Below are 18,640 nucleotides of genomic sequence, written 5' to 3'. Positions count from 1 at the left end.
GTCTGTTTCTTCTCTTGGTGAAGCTCCTTATGGGTAATCAAGAGACTTTCCTGCTTTCCTTTAAATTCACTGCTTTGTTCCAACATATTTTACACAAGTTCATCAAGTTGTTGTTCAAGGTGAAGGAATTCTGTTAAGGACTGTGCTTGGCACCCAAGTAATTCAGCTACATCAACTTCAACCTCGTCAAAATCAGTGTTTTATCATTTTTATTCTTTAAAAGTTTTCCACGATTAAGTTTGAAAATAAAGACAAAAGTAAAATTTTGAGAGAGAAATAAAATTGTGGTTATGTAAGTGCAGTGTATGTAAATAGAAATTAGTGCTTCAATTGGAAATACTTAAATAAAGGAATGGCAGTATTGTACATCACTGTATTATAATACAGTATAGTACTATACTTCATTAAGTACTGTGGGAGAGTCATGCCAACTAGTACTTGATGTAATGGTTTTTATTTATATGTTGTCCATTATGCTGGTGAGTAAAAACAAAATGGGCTTTTGAGTGAACATGAAATGCCACTTCCTCAGCAAGAAACTCGTACGCACTTTAACCCATTGCTTTGGCACTTTTGTTGTTACCCCATATTTTGGGGGTCTATATGGGGCTCAAAAAAAAAAATATTTGTTGCAATTTGTTTTGTCTACAGTATAATAATAAAATTACATGGGCAATGAAGTTAACATGGTGAAATGTAAGGAAATACATAACAAACTCAAACCACAGCTTGTGCACAAGGGACCCAGGTACATAGAAAAGAACCCTGTCTATGAGAGACCATTATTTGCGGTACCAGCATGGAACCTTGTGAAGCACAAACAAACTTGAGAAAGGAGAGGTTTGCAACTACTATATATATATTAGTACTGTGCCAGAATTGAGATAGGCCAGCTATGAAAACAGGTTGAGAGAACTCGTCTTCACAACCTTTGAGAAGAAGAAACGGGGGGAAGGTGGGGGTGATAACTACATACAAGATCCTGAAGGGAATAGATCAAGTAGAAAAAGGATGCCTGTTTAAATTAAAAGAAGGTAGGACAAGGGAGTGTCAGTGGAAGCTGAACATGCAGTTGAGTCGGAGAGTTATAAGGAAGTTCTCGTTCCTAGTACAGTATGGGTGGAAAGCATTGATAGAAGAGGTTAGTGAAGCCAATTTCACCAACAACTTTAAGACTGAACCCTCATTTTCCCCCCGTCCTCGCTCTACCCCTCATCTGTGCCCCGTCCTCGCTCTATCCCCCATCCATCCCCCCCCCCATCCTCGTTCTATCTTTCATCTCCCCCCCCCCCCCTATCCTTGCTGTACCCCCTCATCCTGCATGTTTATTATATACTGTACTATTTTCTTCACCATAACCATCTTCAATACTTTCTTTTATCACTGTAACCCAAATGAATATAGTTTGTCATTTTCAAGTTTATCACGAAATACGCAGGTAAACAGCAGGATTTATTTCAAACTATGGAAAGCACATCAGATTTCATTTCAGACTTCATGAAAATCTCACATGTGTGATTGGTTATAGGTTGATATTTCTTAGTGTGCCATTGGAGCTGAACCCAACTGGCCTATGTCCATCCTATACCTCAGACCATTCACCCTGCGGAATTGGATGAGGCTAGTCCCAAGAATCTGGCCTCCAACCTTGGGCCGCCAGACATTCTTTCTCGTTTGAAGATATAGATGATTAAGCTGTAACAAAAAAAAATAGTTTATATTGGCTATTATTGCTTAGAAGACTAAAATCAAAGGTTGGTTTAATGTTTTTTTACCGCAGTGGTACAAGGGCCTTATCAAATGCACTTAGGGAAGGGTATGTTGGTTGTTGCATAAGTTTGTTTTCCAATTTCTTAAGTGTCATTTAAGCTTTGAGTTCAAATATTATACTTTTCCTAATTACATTTTGAATTTATAATGCTGTTTTATATATATATGAATTTGACTTAAATCTGCTTGAAGAAGGCATTAAGCTTGTGGGTTCCTGTACCCTTAATATATTAATTAAGCATGGCCATGGCTGATGAGGGTACTATCTTGAGTATTGGACTCATTAACAGTAGCCCTGGTGAGGAAATCGGTCAAGGGTCATTGCTCATGGTGTCTGTGACTGAATTTGTCAGGAGATAAATGCCTATTACACAACACTGCCTTTAATATTTTTTATTTTATTTTTTTGAAAGATAAATGCATATCACAACACATTAGTTAATTCAAATGCTCTTTCCAATGTTAATTTAATACTTTGATTGGAAGACGAGTACAATCAAGTAACTTAAGAATATTAATTGGAAAAGTTCAGTTACAAGTGTCTTGGGTTGAGTTGGTGTAAGTGTTGATGTAGAGTTTATCATTGGTCTAGATTTAGACATGGGGCTTATCACTGTTCATTGTGTTCATGTAGAATGATGGCTTGCACTGTTCACTGGTGTAGGTGTAGACGTTGGGCTTGCACTGTTCACTGGTATAGGTGTAGACGTTAGGCTTCCACTGTTTACTGGTATAGGTGTAGACGTTAGGCTTGCACTGTTCACTGGTATAGGTGTAGACGTTAGGCTTGCACTGTTCACTGGTATAGGTGTAGACGTTGGGCTTGCACTGTTCACTGGTATAGGTGTAGACGTTAGGCTTGCACTGTTCACTGGTATAGGTGTAGACGTTGGGCTTGCACTGTTCACTGGTATAGGTGTAGACGTTAGGCTTGCACTGTTCACTGGTGTAGGTGTAGACGTTAGGCTTGCACTGTTCACTGGTGTAGGTGTAGACGTAGGGCTTGTCACTGTTCACTGGTATAGGTGTAGACGTTAGGCTTGCACTGTTCACTGGTGTAGATGTTGGGCTTGTCACTATTCACTGGTATAGGTGTAGACGTTGGGCTTGTCACTGTTCACTGGTATAGGTGTAGACGTTGGGCTTGTCACTGTTCACTGATGTAGGTGTAGACGTTGGGCTTGTCACTGTTCACTAGTATAGGTGTAGACGTTGGGCTTGTCACTGTTCACTGGTGTAGGTGTAGACATTGGACTTGTCACTGTTCACTGGTGTAGGTGTAGACATTGGACTTGCCACTGTTCACTGGTGTAGGTGTAGAAGTTGGGCTTACCACTGTTCACTATTATAGGTGTAGACGTTGGACTTGCCACTGTTCACTGGTATAGGTGTAGACATTGGACTTGCCACTGTTCACTTGTATAGGTGTTGACGTTGGACTTGCCACTGTTCACTGGTGTAGGTGTAGAAGTTGGGCTTGCCACTGTTCACTAGTATAGGCGTAGACATTGGACTTGCCACTGTTCACTGGTATAGGTGTAGACGTTGGGCTTGCCACTGTTCACTGGTATAGGTGTAGACGTTGGGCTTGCCACTGTTCACTGGTATAGGTGTAGACGTTGGGCTTGCCACTGTTCACTGGTATAGGTGTAGATGTCTGCCTTGCCACTGCTTACTGGTGTAGATGTCAGCCTTGCCACTGCTTACTGGTGTAGATGTCAGGCTTGCCACTGCTTACTGGTGTAGATGTCAGGCTTGCCATTGACATATGAAAGGAATGATTCATTTTGGGAGAGTAACATCTTCAGTGAATAATTTCACTTGAGCTTAATGCCTGCTATATGGTGGTGTCCTGCAGAAATTTGAGGACAAGCATGGCCTGCTTTATACCTGGCAGCATTGACTGAAGAACCTTTCTTTTAAATATAGTGTCTGTAGAATCATGACTACAGCATGGCCTGTGGTTTAGCTTTCGTAAAAACTAATTATGGTGGCTTTAGTACGGCAAGCAATTCACCCCACAAGCTTTGGAACTGTTTATTCTGTTTGCTCAATGCCTGCAGCTTGCTTTTACCAATTTATATGAAGAGATATTATTTTAAAGTATGGTAACACAAATATGCTGATTTGTAAAGTTGGCTTTAGTTATGCATCTTGGAACTTATTTAACTGTTTTGATATCTGAAGTTCTTAATGCACATTTGTTTATTATTATTATTATTATTATTTATTATTATTATTATTATTATTAATGTGAGTTGTTCATTTATGATACTCTTAAAGTTATTGAGACTTATAGATAAAAAAATTATGGTGTGCACAGCTTTCCTGTTTAAGAATTAATAAGTTTCCCTGTATATGCATGACTTGCAGTCTGCAGTACATCATGATATTTCCTTCTGCAGATGCATTGTTACTGCTGCCTATTAAACATTATGAAAGCCTTTGTACTCTGCACTCTTAATTTACAACACCGATATTATCAAAGAATGGATTGGATTAGATAAATGGATATGTAAATTAGTATATAAGTTGGATATGAAATATCGCTTTGTTAGTTATTTGTTCCAACAACTATATAATGAATTGTTACCTAGATGAATATTTTGTATTAGTATTTTGGCAAGTCTTACTGAGAAAACACTGGAACAGTGATAAGGTGTTACTCACTTTAGCATCCATTGCCTTTGTCAAATTGAAATAAGTTTATTGAGGTATAAATACATAAAAAGGGATGACGTAGCTCAAGCTATTCTCACCCTGTTCAATACTTTGTAAAATGGTTCAGTTGAGTTATCAATTATGGCAAATTGTATGAAAAGTTTTAAAACTGAGGTTTTATTTTTGTTTCTTTATAATATCTACTGTTTTGTACATAGAGTATATAAGATGATTTCTGTATATGAACATTTGATGTAAACAAAATTTCATCAATATATACATAGCTTTTAATATCTTGTTCAATTTTGGAAATACGAATATTATTATATATATTTTAATCAGAAATTGAGCACCAAGAAATTACAATTTTAAGGATTATTTTTACTTTCTAATTAGCAATTGTCACCTTGAAATTGGGCATACAAATAATTTTAAGCATGAAAGATACTAGGAAAATGAGATTTATTTGTTGGCATCCAGATTAGCAGACAATTATGTACTGTACTTGAACTGTAAATGATAATGAAGCTTCACTGTATAGCACTTGTGTTGCCACCCTGTTGAGTACTTCCCTGTGGTGTTGACGGTTATGGTTTATTCTGGCGTGGTGTGGCGGCGTGCCCGTGGTATGGATTGTGTCGTGTAGCGCACCTGGTGGGCGGGCGCAGGGCCACTTGGACGGGTACCAGGCGCAGGCCCGAATTGGAGGGTGAGGAGGAGGAGGGAATGGAGGGCATTGAGGAGGATGTGGAGGAGGGGAGGATTCCATCATTTCGGGGGGAATGGGCTGGCCCACCCCCTGCCCTAGAGGCCCTCAAAGCTAGATATCGTGCAGCAGTGGGGGCAAGGGGTAGCCCATCTCCTCAGCATACTCCCCCCTCCCCACCCACCACTGCCACACCCACCACCACTGCCACCACCACCACTGCCACCACCACCACCATCACTACCACCACCACCACTGTCCACACCAGTAAGTCTGCACCATGCTCAACCACTTCGTCTGACCACACTCTTTCACTTTGGTTATGGCTACCCTACAAGATACATTGAGTACAACTCATAAGGGAATGACACAAACTATGTTAGGTTGTGGTTAGGGGTTTTCTTGGTTCTTTTATAATTTGACCATAATTTTCTTTGTCTCGAATGCACCATTGAAACTTTTGGGGTATTCAGAATTATTCACATTCCTGGAAATCACCTTGACTGAAACTAAGTCATGAATAAGTTAAGTATTTTAGCAAAGAAATTGTAATTTACCTTTTATTTTTTGGTTTGAAAGATATGGTTGTTTTGAAGTTAGTGTGTGCACTAAATGTATTCACAAGAAAAGCATTAATTTGCTATGTTTCACAGTTAAGGTGGTTCCTTACTAAGCGTGAGGAGTTGTGGTCATTTTTGATCTTACCAAGTTCCTCGTGCACCTTTTTTCTTCTGGTGGTGCTGGTGGTTTATTGCGGTTAAACCTGTCGTGATGAGTGCGCTTTGATACCTCAGTTGCTTGTGTTGTTGGTGGTGTGAATGTCACCCTTGAGTCAAGACATTCACTAGCATGTAATGTATAAGCAAGGAACAGCCCATGTAAACAATGTTGTTGCTGCTCCCTGGCAAATCAGTCTTAGGCATAAAAACCGTTAGAGCACAGTAGCAAAGTCGCTGTAATTTAGAAAATCTTACTTGGGCTGCTCCTTATCCTGTGGTGCTGGTGGTTACTGCCGTGACTGATGCATTTTGCTCCTTGAGTTGCAAGCATTTGGCCATACAGTATATGCTTGAGCTTAGCATGCTCTTGGTACATGATATCAGTGCTGCACATACAAGAGTAGGTTTGGAGTCTTCTATGTGCTTGTCCCATAGTGGATATTTATTTCATATTTATTTATTCTTTTGTCATCAGGTAAGCTTTTAATCTTTACTTAGTATGTTTATTTTCAGATTGCAATGTAAATAAAATTTAGTAATTATTTTTACTCTGATTTACACTAATTGTTTAATGTGTGTAGTAGGAAATATAAATATTTCAGATTATTAAAATTAAAGGTGCCCCCTTCCCATTTTTAGGTTTTTAATTTTTATTCAAATCTGTTGAACATTCATAATTACTTGCAGATATTAATCATTTTTTTTCTCTCAGCCTTATTAATCCAGCTACATGACTTTTGAGGATGGACTATATGTACATGTTGGATTTTACTAGTGATTTAAAGTTGGAGAAATGTTACTGAATGAGAAGTCAATAAAGCATCATCCTCCCATAAAAGTGATAAGAGTACTTCATAGTAACAAGTTGAAGTGGGAAGTATGATATGATTTACATTAAGTTGATAATATAGTTCATTTTCATATCTTGGATATGATAGTTACATGGTTGGTTACAGTGTATTGGATGGATTGACTGGGATAGTAAGCCCTGGTCGAGCAGCTCTCAAGTAGAATTTCCCATTGTAATACTTGTAGTAATGCTGACAGGTTGTGATGCAGTAGAGCTGCTACTGTAGTTCAGTAGTTGTCTTGTGTCCACCATTTATGCCACCTTATTTCAGATTTAAACTACTATTTATTAATATGAAGAGCACAATTTTAATATGTACCTATTTTATTTGCAGCTGGTGTTTTGGGGTTTGGTCCAGGACCCCGGCGGGCATATGTTGGAGGTCCTGGGGGAGAGGAGGATGCATTGGAAGGTCTTGGAGAACTAGCTCAGCTGACGGTAACCAATGAAGCTGATGCTACCTACGATGTAAGTGTGTGTCATCTTCTAAATTATTTAGAGATTCTTGGCAGGTCTAGTAGCTGCTACCTTACCTTGTGGTTACCTTGTGGTAATTCCGAGGATCACAACGGCCCGCTCTGACCAGGCCTCCTGGTTGACGTTCTGGTCAACTAGGGTTTTGGATGCGGCTGCTCGCAGCCTGACATATGAATCACAGCCTGGTTGATCAGGTATCCCATGGAGGTGTTAATCGAGTTCTCTCTTGAACACCAGGAGGGCTGGCCAGTTATGCCCCTTATGTGTAGGAGGAGAGTATTGAAAAGTTTTGGGCTTTGATATGGATAGAATTTTCTCTGTGTACCTATTGCACATCTTCTTTTCATTTTTCACATTTTGCCCATGCCTCCTGGTCTCATTCCATGGACAGATTTGGAACCAGTCCCTCTAATATTTTCCAGGTATAAATTATGATGCATCTCTCTTGCCTGCGCTCTACGGACTATACATTTAAGATTTTAATGTCGCAATAATTTAAATGTTTTATAGAGTGGATTCTAGCAGTAAAGGATCTTTACACATTCTCCAGGTCAGTAATTTCTCCATCTTTTAATGGGGCTGTTATTGTGCAACAATATTCCACCCTAGAGAACACTAGTGTCTGGAGAAGTATAATCATTCAACCCGTCCTCTTAAAAATAACGTCACTTTTGGCTCGTATGCGCACTATGGCCAAAATTGGACGTAATTTGAAATGAAATCGACTCACAAAAGTGACGTTCTGTTCCGTTTTCTATTTGAGTCGTCCAGCCCTCCTCGGACAGCTTAGAAGAGGAACTTTCAATTAACGTTTTTCATAACGTTTTGAAACTTTATGAGAATTTCCTGCCCACCTAACCTATCAGAGGACCCTTAACTTACTGTTGTTGAAAAAAAAATCCAAAATTTATTTTCATTTTCAAATTACGTCCAAATTCGGCCATACGGGCAAACGGCCAAAAGCGACGTTCTTTTTAAGAGGACAGGTTGAATCATTGGTATGGCATACCTTGTTTGAAAGGCTCTGGTTATCCAATCGGTCGTTTTTCTTGCAGTCATGATCATCTGGGAGTAATCATGTCGGGAGACCTTGCCTTTAAAGAACACGATAAAGTAGCTGTTATGACTGCAAGAAAAATGATAGGTTGGATAACAAGAACCTTTCAAACATTGCTTTTTTGTGATTTTTTCAAACTATAGTGTGATTTGACTGCATTTTATATGTGGGTTTCCATTTTTATATTTTCATTTCTTACATAGTGCAGGAGCTGGAACTTATTTTCATTAAACATCATATTATTATCTAATTGAATGTTTGGTGTGTCTTCTATATTGTCTGCTCTCATGAAAATCCTAATGTCATCGGCAAAGGATGATACAGTACCATAGTTTGTATTGTGTATATTTGATACGAGGATAAGAAAAAGTACTAGAGCAAATACAGTATGTTGGGGGACTGAGCTTTTCACGGTGAATGATCCAGATTACAGAATGATTACAGATGTTGACAATTACACTCTGGGTTCTATTTATAAGGAAGCTAAATTAAAGATCCATCTCTCTACTTTGCCAGTAATTCTTTTTGAATGCATCGTAGAAAATAATTTTTCTGTTTATCCAATTTCAGTAGTACCAATATCTACTTTCTAATTGCGTTGTACATCGGTATATGTTCTATTGTCTTTATCCTTCCTATAACTACTACCAAACTAGGAGGATGGGCTGCAATATCTACATAACCCCAGTCAACATGGTTCAGAACCAGGCACTCTTGCCTCTCACAACTGCTAGATCACTACGACATGATCTTAGATGCTATGGAAGACAAGCAAAAGGCTGATGCAATATACACAGACTTTACAAAAGCTTCTAACAACTGTGACCATAGTACATGTACCGATGCAAAATGCAATTAGAAAATATAAATCGGTGCTGTTGAATTTGCACAAACCGAAAAATGATTTTCTACTTAGTTTGCAAAGACTAACACCAGTATCTAGGCTCCAGCTCCAAAAGATGTTTAGGGCCTGTGATAATGGTGTTTTGCACTTCTTCAGGAATAGTCAATTCCAGGAGTCTGGGCCTGGTGCAAAGTGTAGGGGCATGCTGTCTATGGCTGCTTCAAAAGTCGCGTGGGGGTTAGGGTGATATCTGTTGTTGTGTTCGATGTTGTGGTGTCAAATTCATAAAGAATTCACTTGGATCGTTGATCTTCAATGTGTTCAGGAGTTCACTGAAAGCAGTCATACTGTAGCTTCAGTATTTCACTCATTTCTTTGTTGTCATTTGTGAAAGTTTCATCACCCTTGCACATGGGCCTAATGTTAGATGTAGTTTTTATTCTAGATTTTGCATAGTAGTAGTACTTTAGATTCCTCTATACAGTATTTCACTTATGGCCTTTATCTCTTTCCCTCTCTTGGATTTTATAAGATTCTTGCAGCTTGAGCTCAATTGTTTCTATATTTCTGCATAGCCTTCCTTGTCGTCGTTGGAATAGAGTGGAGCATTTGAGATGTTCTGGATTTGTTTTCTTCGCCTACAAAGGGAACACTATTCTGATTTCTAGTTTGCATCTTTTCTCTTTTCCTTACTGATATGTGACTTCCACACATTTCGAGTGCTCCTGTGCCTAGCTTCTCGAAGCACCGGTTTAAGTTTGCATTGTCTAGCTGTTCTTCCCAGCATAGTTCTGTGAGGTCTTGGCAAGTAAATGTTCACCACTGATTTTTATATTTTGTTTAAAAATCTTCATTTTTATTATCTAATTTTTCTATTATATTATCAAGTTTAGACACACATGAAGAGTTAGTTACATTCTATATGAGTTACAGAACATAAGAGGTAGTTATTAGTTCACCTAATATCCCTTCTCGCAGGATGGTCAGTCATACATGGGATGAGAGTCTAGTCGACTAGTCTGCACTAGCAAACATTTGGTAGAGCATGAGAATATCTTCAATATCCACGAATGAATGAAATAGTTACAATGCTCCAGGTATCTCATTTCATGTAGACAAAAATCATTGATAACTAGGCATTCACTAATGTAATATTGGAGAAAGTATAAATTTAAATGAACACTGGTGTAGGCTCATTATCTACCGTTACTTATAATAAGTAAAGATACTCCAGCTTAATTGTGGCAACTAATATTTTGCACTATGTATGGAACACCACATGGAATTAAAATGGAATAAATGCTATGTTATGGAATGAGGAATAGGAGACAGTAGGCCACACACACAACCTACAAATTATGTGGAAAGGAATTGAATTAAAAGAACTCTTAACAAAGGAGGTGAAGAGAACTATTAGGGGTGAAGAGAACTATCAGGAGAGTGTGCCAAGGCATTATGACTATATAGCACTTGGAAGGGATCAGGATAAAGATCTGTGGGGGGGTGGAATAGTGCCAACCACTTGGACGGTCGGGGATTGAATGCCAACCTGCATGAGGTGAGACCGCCGCTCTACTGTCCAGCCCAAGTGGTTGGGCGAGATCTAGGGGAGTGGTTCTAGAGAGTAGACTGTTACCAAAGGGCCATGTAAAGGACATTATGCAAGGAGCATATGCTATGCTCTCAAATTTTAGAATTGCTTTTAAATACATGCATGGTGAAATACTAAAGAAACTTCACGATTTTTACGAGACCAAAATTGGAATATGCGGTGGTTGTATGATGCCCATATCTCGAGCACTACATCAGTAAATTGCAATAGGTGCAAAGACATGCTATAAAATGGCTTCCAGAACTATAAACAAGAACTACGAAGAGAGGCTAGAGGCGGTAAATGTGCCAAAGCTGGATAAAAGTGGATAAAAGAAAAAGAAGTGATATGATCACTACATACAATATAGTAACAAAAATTGACAAATTTGACAGAGGAATTCTTGAAATCTGCAACTTCAAAAACAAAAGGTCATAGAATCAAGCTAAGGAAAGAAAGGTGACAGAAAAGTATTAGAAAGTTTTCTTTTGCAAACAGAATGGTAGATGGTTGGAACAAGTTAAGTGGTGGAGGCCAAAACCATCAGTAGTTTCAAAGCGTCATGTGACAGAGTACTGGGAAGACGGGGAAACAACGAGTGTAGCTTTCATCCTGTAACTACAACTGGGTAATTACCGCCACAACCCCACCCCACAGCCACAACCCACCTCAACAATCAACCACTGCACCCACAACCCCAACCCTCAGAGTTACAACCACCAAAGCCATAACTCCCACAGCCATCACCATTATAAGCCCCATGCTATTCATTATACAAGCCAGTAATCATTACACCTGCTTCTGCTCATTATACTATGTGGACTTATTTATATTCTTCATATTCTAAGATATCTCGGCTCAGTGACCTTAACTTGATTTTATGTGATCAAAACATTCTAGTTTATATATTGTATATATTTGGTACAAATAATATTTGATTTACGTGATCACACACACACTTGGCTGTACATTTGCAAAAGTAATCGAGTGTCTTTTGCTCTATTAATCACACAGATTTCATCAACCAAAGAGAACTTCCGGAAGACCTGGACAGCCAAGTATACATTACGATCACATTTTGATGGTGTACGAGCGCTGTGTTTTCACCCGCAAGAACCTACTCTCATTACTGCCTCTGAGGATGCTACGCTTAAACTATGGAACCTTCAGAAAACCGTTCCAGCTAAGAAGTAGGTTATCCCTGTTCCTTTTCAATTACTTAAATTTTCTTGTACCATATTGTTCAGGTTATGCCTGAAGCCACTTTATATGTGGCTTCAGGCTTCCCTCTCAACGCTTTCTTCTTGAAACATAGTTGTAGTACTGTATTGCCAAAACATGTGTTTGGGTTTTAAATTAATTTAAGTGACTTCAATTTCAGATCAGCTTCTTTGGATGTCGAGCCAGTTTACACCTTTCGTGGTCACCTCGGTTCTGTTCTTTGTTTGGCAATGAACAGTGATGGGGAGAAGTGCTACTCAGGAGGCATCGATGGCACCATTCGCATCTGGAATATCCCCTCCTCCAATATTGACCCTTATGATTCTTATGGTTAGTTTTTACACGTAATATGATCACTATTTCATTTTCTTGACTTTTCGTTATTTGTTTTATTGTACATGTAAGAATGTGTAGATGAGGGAAGAAAGAGATGGTGAAAGTACCAAGGTGAACGAGTGCAAAAAGACTGTTATTCACATACATCACACAATTTTAGTTGAGAACAAATTGGCGTATGCAATTGGGACCTAATTGATACAAACTGTACGGACCAGAGGCAGTTATTGTGGTGGTGAGACGACTACAAATTTTAAATAGCCTGGGAAGGAAAGGACCAAAAATGATGCTGAGTTTTGTATCCTAGCTAAAAGAACCAACAATGGTGTAGATGTAAGAACACAGTACTTCTGAAACTAGGCTAATTCAACATATAATAATAATAATAATAATAATAATAATAATAATAATAATAAATGTTTATTCAGGTAAGGTACATACATACAAGAGGTTTTACAAAATTTGATAGATTTATAGATAGAGCTAGTACATACTGTACAATGCCTAAAGCCACTATTACGCAAAGCGTTTCGGGCAGGAATCCGGGCAGCGTTTCGGGCAGGAATATAGAATCTGACCCTTACATTATTAGCTGGCATGTTGCCTACTCTCCACTGTAAAACACCAGATGGCACAACTGGTGCCACTATGCATAACCTTTCACAACTCAACATAGAAATAACAGCTAATTGCTATAATACATAGTTGTATGGGGTTTGATACATCTAGAAGTAAACATCATGTGCTGCAATATATTCCATAACCTGACCAATTATTAATTTCATATCCAAGAACTTATTATAAACAAACACCAGCCAGAATTAGGCAAGGCCTTAGTTTTGTAAATATTTTGGTATATTTTATTTTACTCACAAGTATGTTGACATTTTGACACGAACTTATTCTGCCCAATTTGTTTCACCGAGCATTTTCCCAATTGGTCAATATACACTTTTTTCACATTATTTACACAGTGTTAAATAGACACATCGACTAGTGGAATTAAGCAGATTCTTAATTGACATACTGTATTTTTGACTATGCACACATTCTTAAAAACCAAAATGCTATTGCAATCCTCAAATGTGTTGGGAGATGAGTGCCACATGTTCAATGTATAGACGTACTGTACATGAATATTTTGAGTCTTATTCTCTGTATGACTAGTTATAAAATGTTTTCCTAGCCAACTTAACCACTGCACTGCACACCTATTTTTGGCAAAAACTTCTTAGTGCAATGTCGAGGACATATTTTTGTTGTTTTTATAACTGTTTAGGTAGTTAATGTCAAAATGTTTCCAAACTCAACTATTTCCATTTAAAATCAGAGTAATGAAAACATTAAAATATAGCCTAATTAAAAAAAATAACATAACTCTGAGAGTGCCTGAAGGCGCTTTGCGCAGTGCAGTGTTTAAAAGCTGTATTTATAATAGATTAGGATATTTGCAACATAAAGGGCAACTACATTTCATTTTTTTACATTTCCTCCAACAAATTTGGTACTGCAGACACAGGAAACCATCAAAGACATAGAAGAAAACAACAAATATTTAACCTTATTCAAATCATCATATTGGGGGTTGAATTTTAAGTGATTTCTTTACTATTTTTGAGTGCTTTTTCTGTGCACTCAAATTTATTGGTGAAATTTTTTTTGAAAATTAGTGACATACACAGTATACTTGTACTTGCATCAACAATTTTTATTTCAGAACCAAGTGTGGTTGGAGGAAGTTTATCTGGTCACACCGATGCAGTTTGGGGTCTGACTTTCCATCCACAACGCCAACATCTTCTCTCATGTGCGGCAGATTCTACCGTTAGATTGTGGTCTGCAGATCCCCGCTCACCATTGCTGTCTACCTATGCTGTTGAAAAAGGTTTGTGTGTGTCTTAACACACATGCTTAACATAACATCTGGGTTTTTGTTTACAATATAAGGCTTATTTGATACTTATTATAATTGTTATAGTTTAGAATTTTTCTTGCTAATTCCGTACAATATTTTAAAAATGCTTCTTTATATTGATTTGAAACCTTTAATACTGAAGTACAATCATAAATTTGGGCTCCCTTTCAATATTGAAGAAGCTACAGTATGATGACTTGCATATTCTTCCATTAGGTTTCCATGTGATATTTTGAAAATACTTTATTATGATTCAAAACTTTAAACATTTATGTATAATAAAATGAAAACTATTCTTAATGTTGGAATTAAGTGGGAAGGTGGTGGAAGGCAAAACCTTCAGTAGTTTCTAAGCATTATATGATCGTGTTGGGACGTTGGGACACCACGAGCTTTGCTCTCATTTGTATTTTGTTTTCTCTAGTGGAAGTACTGTACTAGTTACAGATCTCCCTCATAATTGATGACTTTTTCTCTTTCCTATTACATGTCCTAATATTGGATTATTTTAAATCTACTGTATTTCACCTTGTTTATAAATTATGTACAAAACATTTGTAATTTATTTGGTGAAATGTGTGTATTGCTTTTCATTTTGCTCTATCTTTGACTTCAGATGGCATCCCCACCTCGGTGGACTTCGTGTATGAATCCAGCAACCAGTTTGTGTGCAGCTTCAACACAGCTAACTGCGTTATATTCGACCTGGAGACTGGCAAACCAATCATGCGTCTTGATACTGAACCTGATCAAGGCAGCAACTCTATTAACCGACAAATCAATAGAGTAAGGACTCAGTTTAGCCCCTTGAATAATCTTTGTTATTAGCTTCATAGCAACTATAGATGTATGAAAACATATTCAACATTAATATAGCTTAGTAAAAGTTTTAGTGATATGTGGTAGTAAAAACTAATAGGTGAATGTGAACTGAGATAAATTTATGGTGATGATGAGTGAAGGGAATTGTGATGTTGGGTGCCTGTACAATACCTGGTTGATGGGGTTCTGGGAGTTCTTCTACTCCCCAAGCCCGGCCCGAGGCCAGGCTTGACTTGTGAGAGTTTGGTCCACCAGACTGTTGCTTGGAGCGGCCTGCAGGCCCACATACCCACCACAGCCCGGTTGGTCCGGCACTCCTTGGAGGAATAAATCTAGTTTCCTCTTGAAGATGTCCATGGTTGTTCCGGCAATATTTCTTTTGCTCACTGGGAGGGTGTTGAACAACCGTGGACCTCAATGGCACTTGCAAAAAGCTATCACAGGGTACCCTGGAGCTCAGATACTTAATTTTGGCAGCAGTTGCACACAACTTTCTTAGGTAAAGTACTGGAGCTGTAGCTAGTGATTGCTAGCACTATTGTTGCCATGTGAGGTTACCTGGTTGATACCTGGTTGATGGGGTTCTGGGAGTTCTTCTACTCCCCAAGCCCGGCCCGAGGCCAGGCTTGACTTGTGAGAGTTTGGTCCACCAGGCTGTTGCTTGGAGCGGCCCGCAGGCCCACATGCCCACCACAGCCCGGTTGGTCCGGCACTCCTTGGAGGAATAAATCTAGTTTCCTCTTGAAAATGTCCACGGTTGTTCCGGCAATATTTCTTATGCTTGCTGGGAGGACGTTGAACAACCGTGGACCTCTGATGTTTATACAGTGTTCTCTGATTGTGCCTATGGCACCTCTGCTCTTCACTGGTTCTATTCTACATTTTCTTCCATAATGTTTACTCCAGTACATTGTTATTTTACTGTGTAGATTTGGTACTTGGCCCTCCAGTATCTTCCAGGTGTATATTATTTGATATCTCTCTCGTCTTCTTTCTAGTGAGTACATTTGGAGGGCTTTGAGACGATCCCAATAATTTAGGTGCTTTATTGCATCTATGCGTGCCTTATATGTTCTCTGTATTCCCTCTATTTCAGCAATCTCTCCTGCTCTGAAGGGGGAAGTGAGTACTGAACAGTACTCAAGACGGGACAACACAAGTGACTTGAAGAGTACAACCATTGTGATGGGAGGTACACCTAGACTAGTTATAGGAGTTGCAACACTAACCTTCAGTCTATGATATTCACATAACTAAATGGAGCTTTGCTTTCTAGATCATCACAGAAGAATAAAGTTGCATAAAGCTGAAAACTAAGCTTGCCTAAGTTAAGAACCTAATTACTTGTACAGAAAATAAGGAATGAATGTAAGTAAGTCACTGTACTTTAATCAGCAGGTGGGGATACTTACTCTGGCACATACAAAAACTGGTTCAGCCACTAAACACTCACAAATGCCACCCCTCTAGAATGGTATTAACCCAAAAGGAAAATCTACCCTGAAAAGAAACTAAGCAGCCCAGTAGAAATGAGTAGTATAACAATTTGGTTTACAAATGCAGACAGCATTGCAAATGAAAGGGTAGAGTTACAAGAACGGGAGGCAGAACTGCAGTCTCGTATCATTGCAGTTAAGGAAACAAAATATACATGTATAATATGATGCAGTATTCCCAAGAGGATACCAGGTAGTAAGGAAAGGAAGGATAAACAAAGAAGGGTGAGGGGAGGAGAGTAGCCCCACTGATACAACAACATGGAGCTATGAGGAGAGAGATATCCCAGATGTAACCACCCAGCAGAACTTCATTCTATATAAGATAACAGTGTGTGTGGATCACAAAGATAGTGGTAGGCGTAGTTTTCTACCCCCCTCAAGGTTCCACTTTATTGTGATGATGGGGCTCGTGCATTACTCCCTCAAACTGATGGGGGGGTTGCATCAGTCCCATCTCCAGGCATTGTATTGTAAATAAACAAACGTAGGGTTCCCATTTTGGCCATTGGACCATCTACCCATGGAGGTAGGTTTAGTGGTCCAGGTTGGGGCAAAAGTAAGAAAGAAGTTTCTGCACCAGTGGTGGAGAATGATCAGTGCAGTAGGACCCCAGTTTGAAAAGGGGATCACCACTTTGGATGATGCACCCTTTTCTACACAGGCCAGTGCTTGGCCTTCTCATTTACCTATCAGTGACTACTGGGAAGCAAGATTTAGCTGTTTGTACCTGGTATGCTAATTTCTCTTGGCTCCAGAACCCAAACTTAGAAAAACAGGATGTATATGGTAACCAAACTTGCTTCTCATACTCAAACTTGTGGGGTGGGTGACCAGGTCCGAGTCAAACTGTGATGTAAGATAGGCTCTGTAGCTCTGGTGGGCCCAGACCCAGCCTAATCTTTTGTTCACCCTACTGATACTCTCCATTTTCCTGCCATTTCTTTGTCAGGGATGACTCCCAGATCCCCAGTGGTGAATACCTCATCACCTGGAGTGACTCCATCTTTGGTTGGTAAAACTGCACCTTAATGTGAAGGCACAGCACTGTCCTTGCAATAGAACACAAATATGTCTGTCAACCATTGCTACGTACCATGGTCTGTTTGTCTTTGCTACATGGCTTGTGTCATGGAGCAAGCCATGTACAGGCTTGCATCAGCCAGTAAAATGAGAGGATGGATTACGAGAACTTTCTAATGCAGGGATCCCATCACAATGGTTGCAATCTTATCACTTGTGCTGTCCCATCTTGAGTACAAATGCTCAGTACTCGCTTCCCCCTTCAGAGCAGGGAGAGATTGCTGAAATAGAGGGAGTACACAGAACATATACGGTATGAATAGACAGGATAAAACGCCTAAATTATTGGGATCATCTCAAAGCAACCTTCCTCACTTGACCCAGTCAGTTTTCCTCTTGACCCAACCATCCCCCCCCCCCCACCCTGATTTCTCTGTATCTGTTCCTGATCTCCCCTAATATTGTCCTTTTTCTTTATCTTTGATTTTTTTTTATAGCAGTTCTTTACATACTGTACTGGTGTATCTGTTCTTCAATGGAGTATACTGTACGTGGTTTTTATGCCAATTTTAATGAACTTCAACTTTTGATTTCAATTTTCACTGCTTTGTTTTTCTTCGGTAACTGATGCTGGCTGCTCATCTGGGTACCTATAAGCAGTGGGAAATAAGTCTATGTGGAATCAGGGTTTCAAGAGGGAGTGATTTCTTAACATTGTTTTTAGATGACAAATTACAGGAAATGCATTACACCCAGTCATGTATGGCAGTGGATGTTCTGCTGGATTGTGATGGTGCGGAGTATATAGGATGCTGGTTAGTTAGGAAGAAATGGTGAGTGGGTGATTAAATTTAAAAGTTGTGTCTACATTCCTCTTCTATTGTCCTCTAGGCTCTTGCTTCCCCATCCCATCAAAATGGAGAAATTATGCAATAATAATAATAATAATTTTGTTATTGCAGGTTGTGTCCCACCCTACTCTGCCACTGACCATCACAGGTCACGAGGATCGTCACATTCGGTTCTGGGATAACAACAGTGGACGTTTAGTTCAATCTATGGTAGCACACCTGGACTCTGTTACTTCATTGGCTGTTGATCCAAATGGTCTCTACCTCCTCTCAGGCAGTGAGTTTAACCAATATATATTAA

At 39.1% G+C, this 18,640-nt stretch overlaps 1 protein-coding gene across 4 annotated transcripts in view; it reads left to right on the top strand.

Annotated features, from left to right (window-relative positions):
- Cka (Connector of kinase to AP-1) overlaps positions 1–18,640 on the top strand; it is a 50,736-nt gene that overhangs the window by 18,909 nt on the left and 13,187 nt on the right. For all 4 annotated transcript variants that reach the window (XM_045757501.2, XM_069310527.1, XM_045757499.2 and 1 more), the window contains 6 exons: positions 7,041–7,174; positions 11,690–11,865; positions 12,057–12,226; positions 13,950–14,117; positions 14,764–14,933; positions 18,451–18,616. In XM_045757501.2, coding sequence (XP_045613457.1) covers positions 7,041–7,174; positions 11,690–11,865; positions 12,057–12,226; positions 13,950–14,117; positions 14,764–14,933; positions 18,451–18,616 — 984 coding nt within the window. The remainder of the gene's footprint in view (positions 1–7,040; positions 7,175–11,689; positions 11,866–12,056; positions 12,227–13,949; positions 14,118–14,763; positions 14,934–18,450; positions 18,617–18,640) is intronic.

Source organism: Procambarus clarkii, chromosome 67 (genome assembly GCF_040958095.1).
Source record: "Procambarus clarkii isolate CNS0578487 chromosome 67, FALCON_Pclarkii_2.0, whole genome shotgun sequence".
In the NCBI taxonomy this organism is placed as follows: Eukaryota; Metazoa; Arthropoda; class Malacostraca; order Decapoda; family Cambaridae; genus Procambarus; species Procambarus clarkii.
This window is presented reverse-complemented; position numbering and strand designations above follow the sequence as displayed.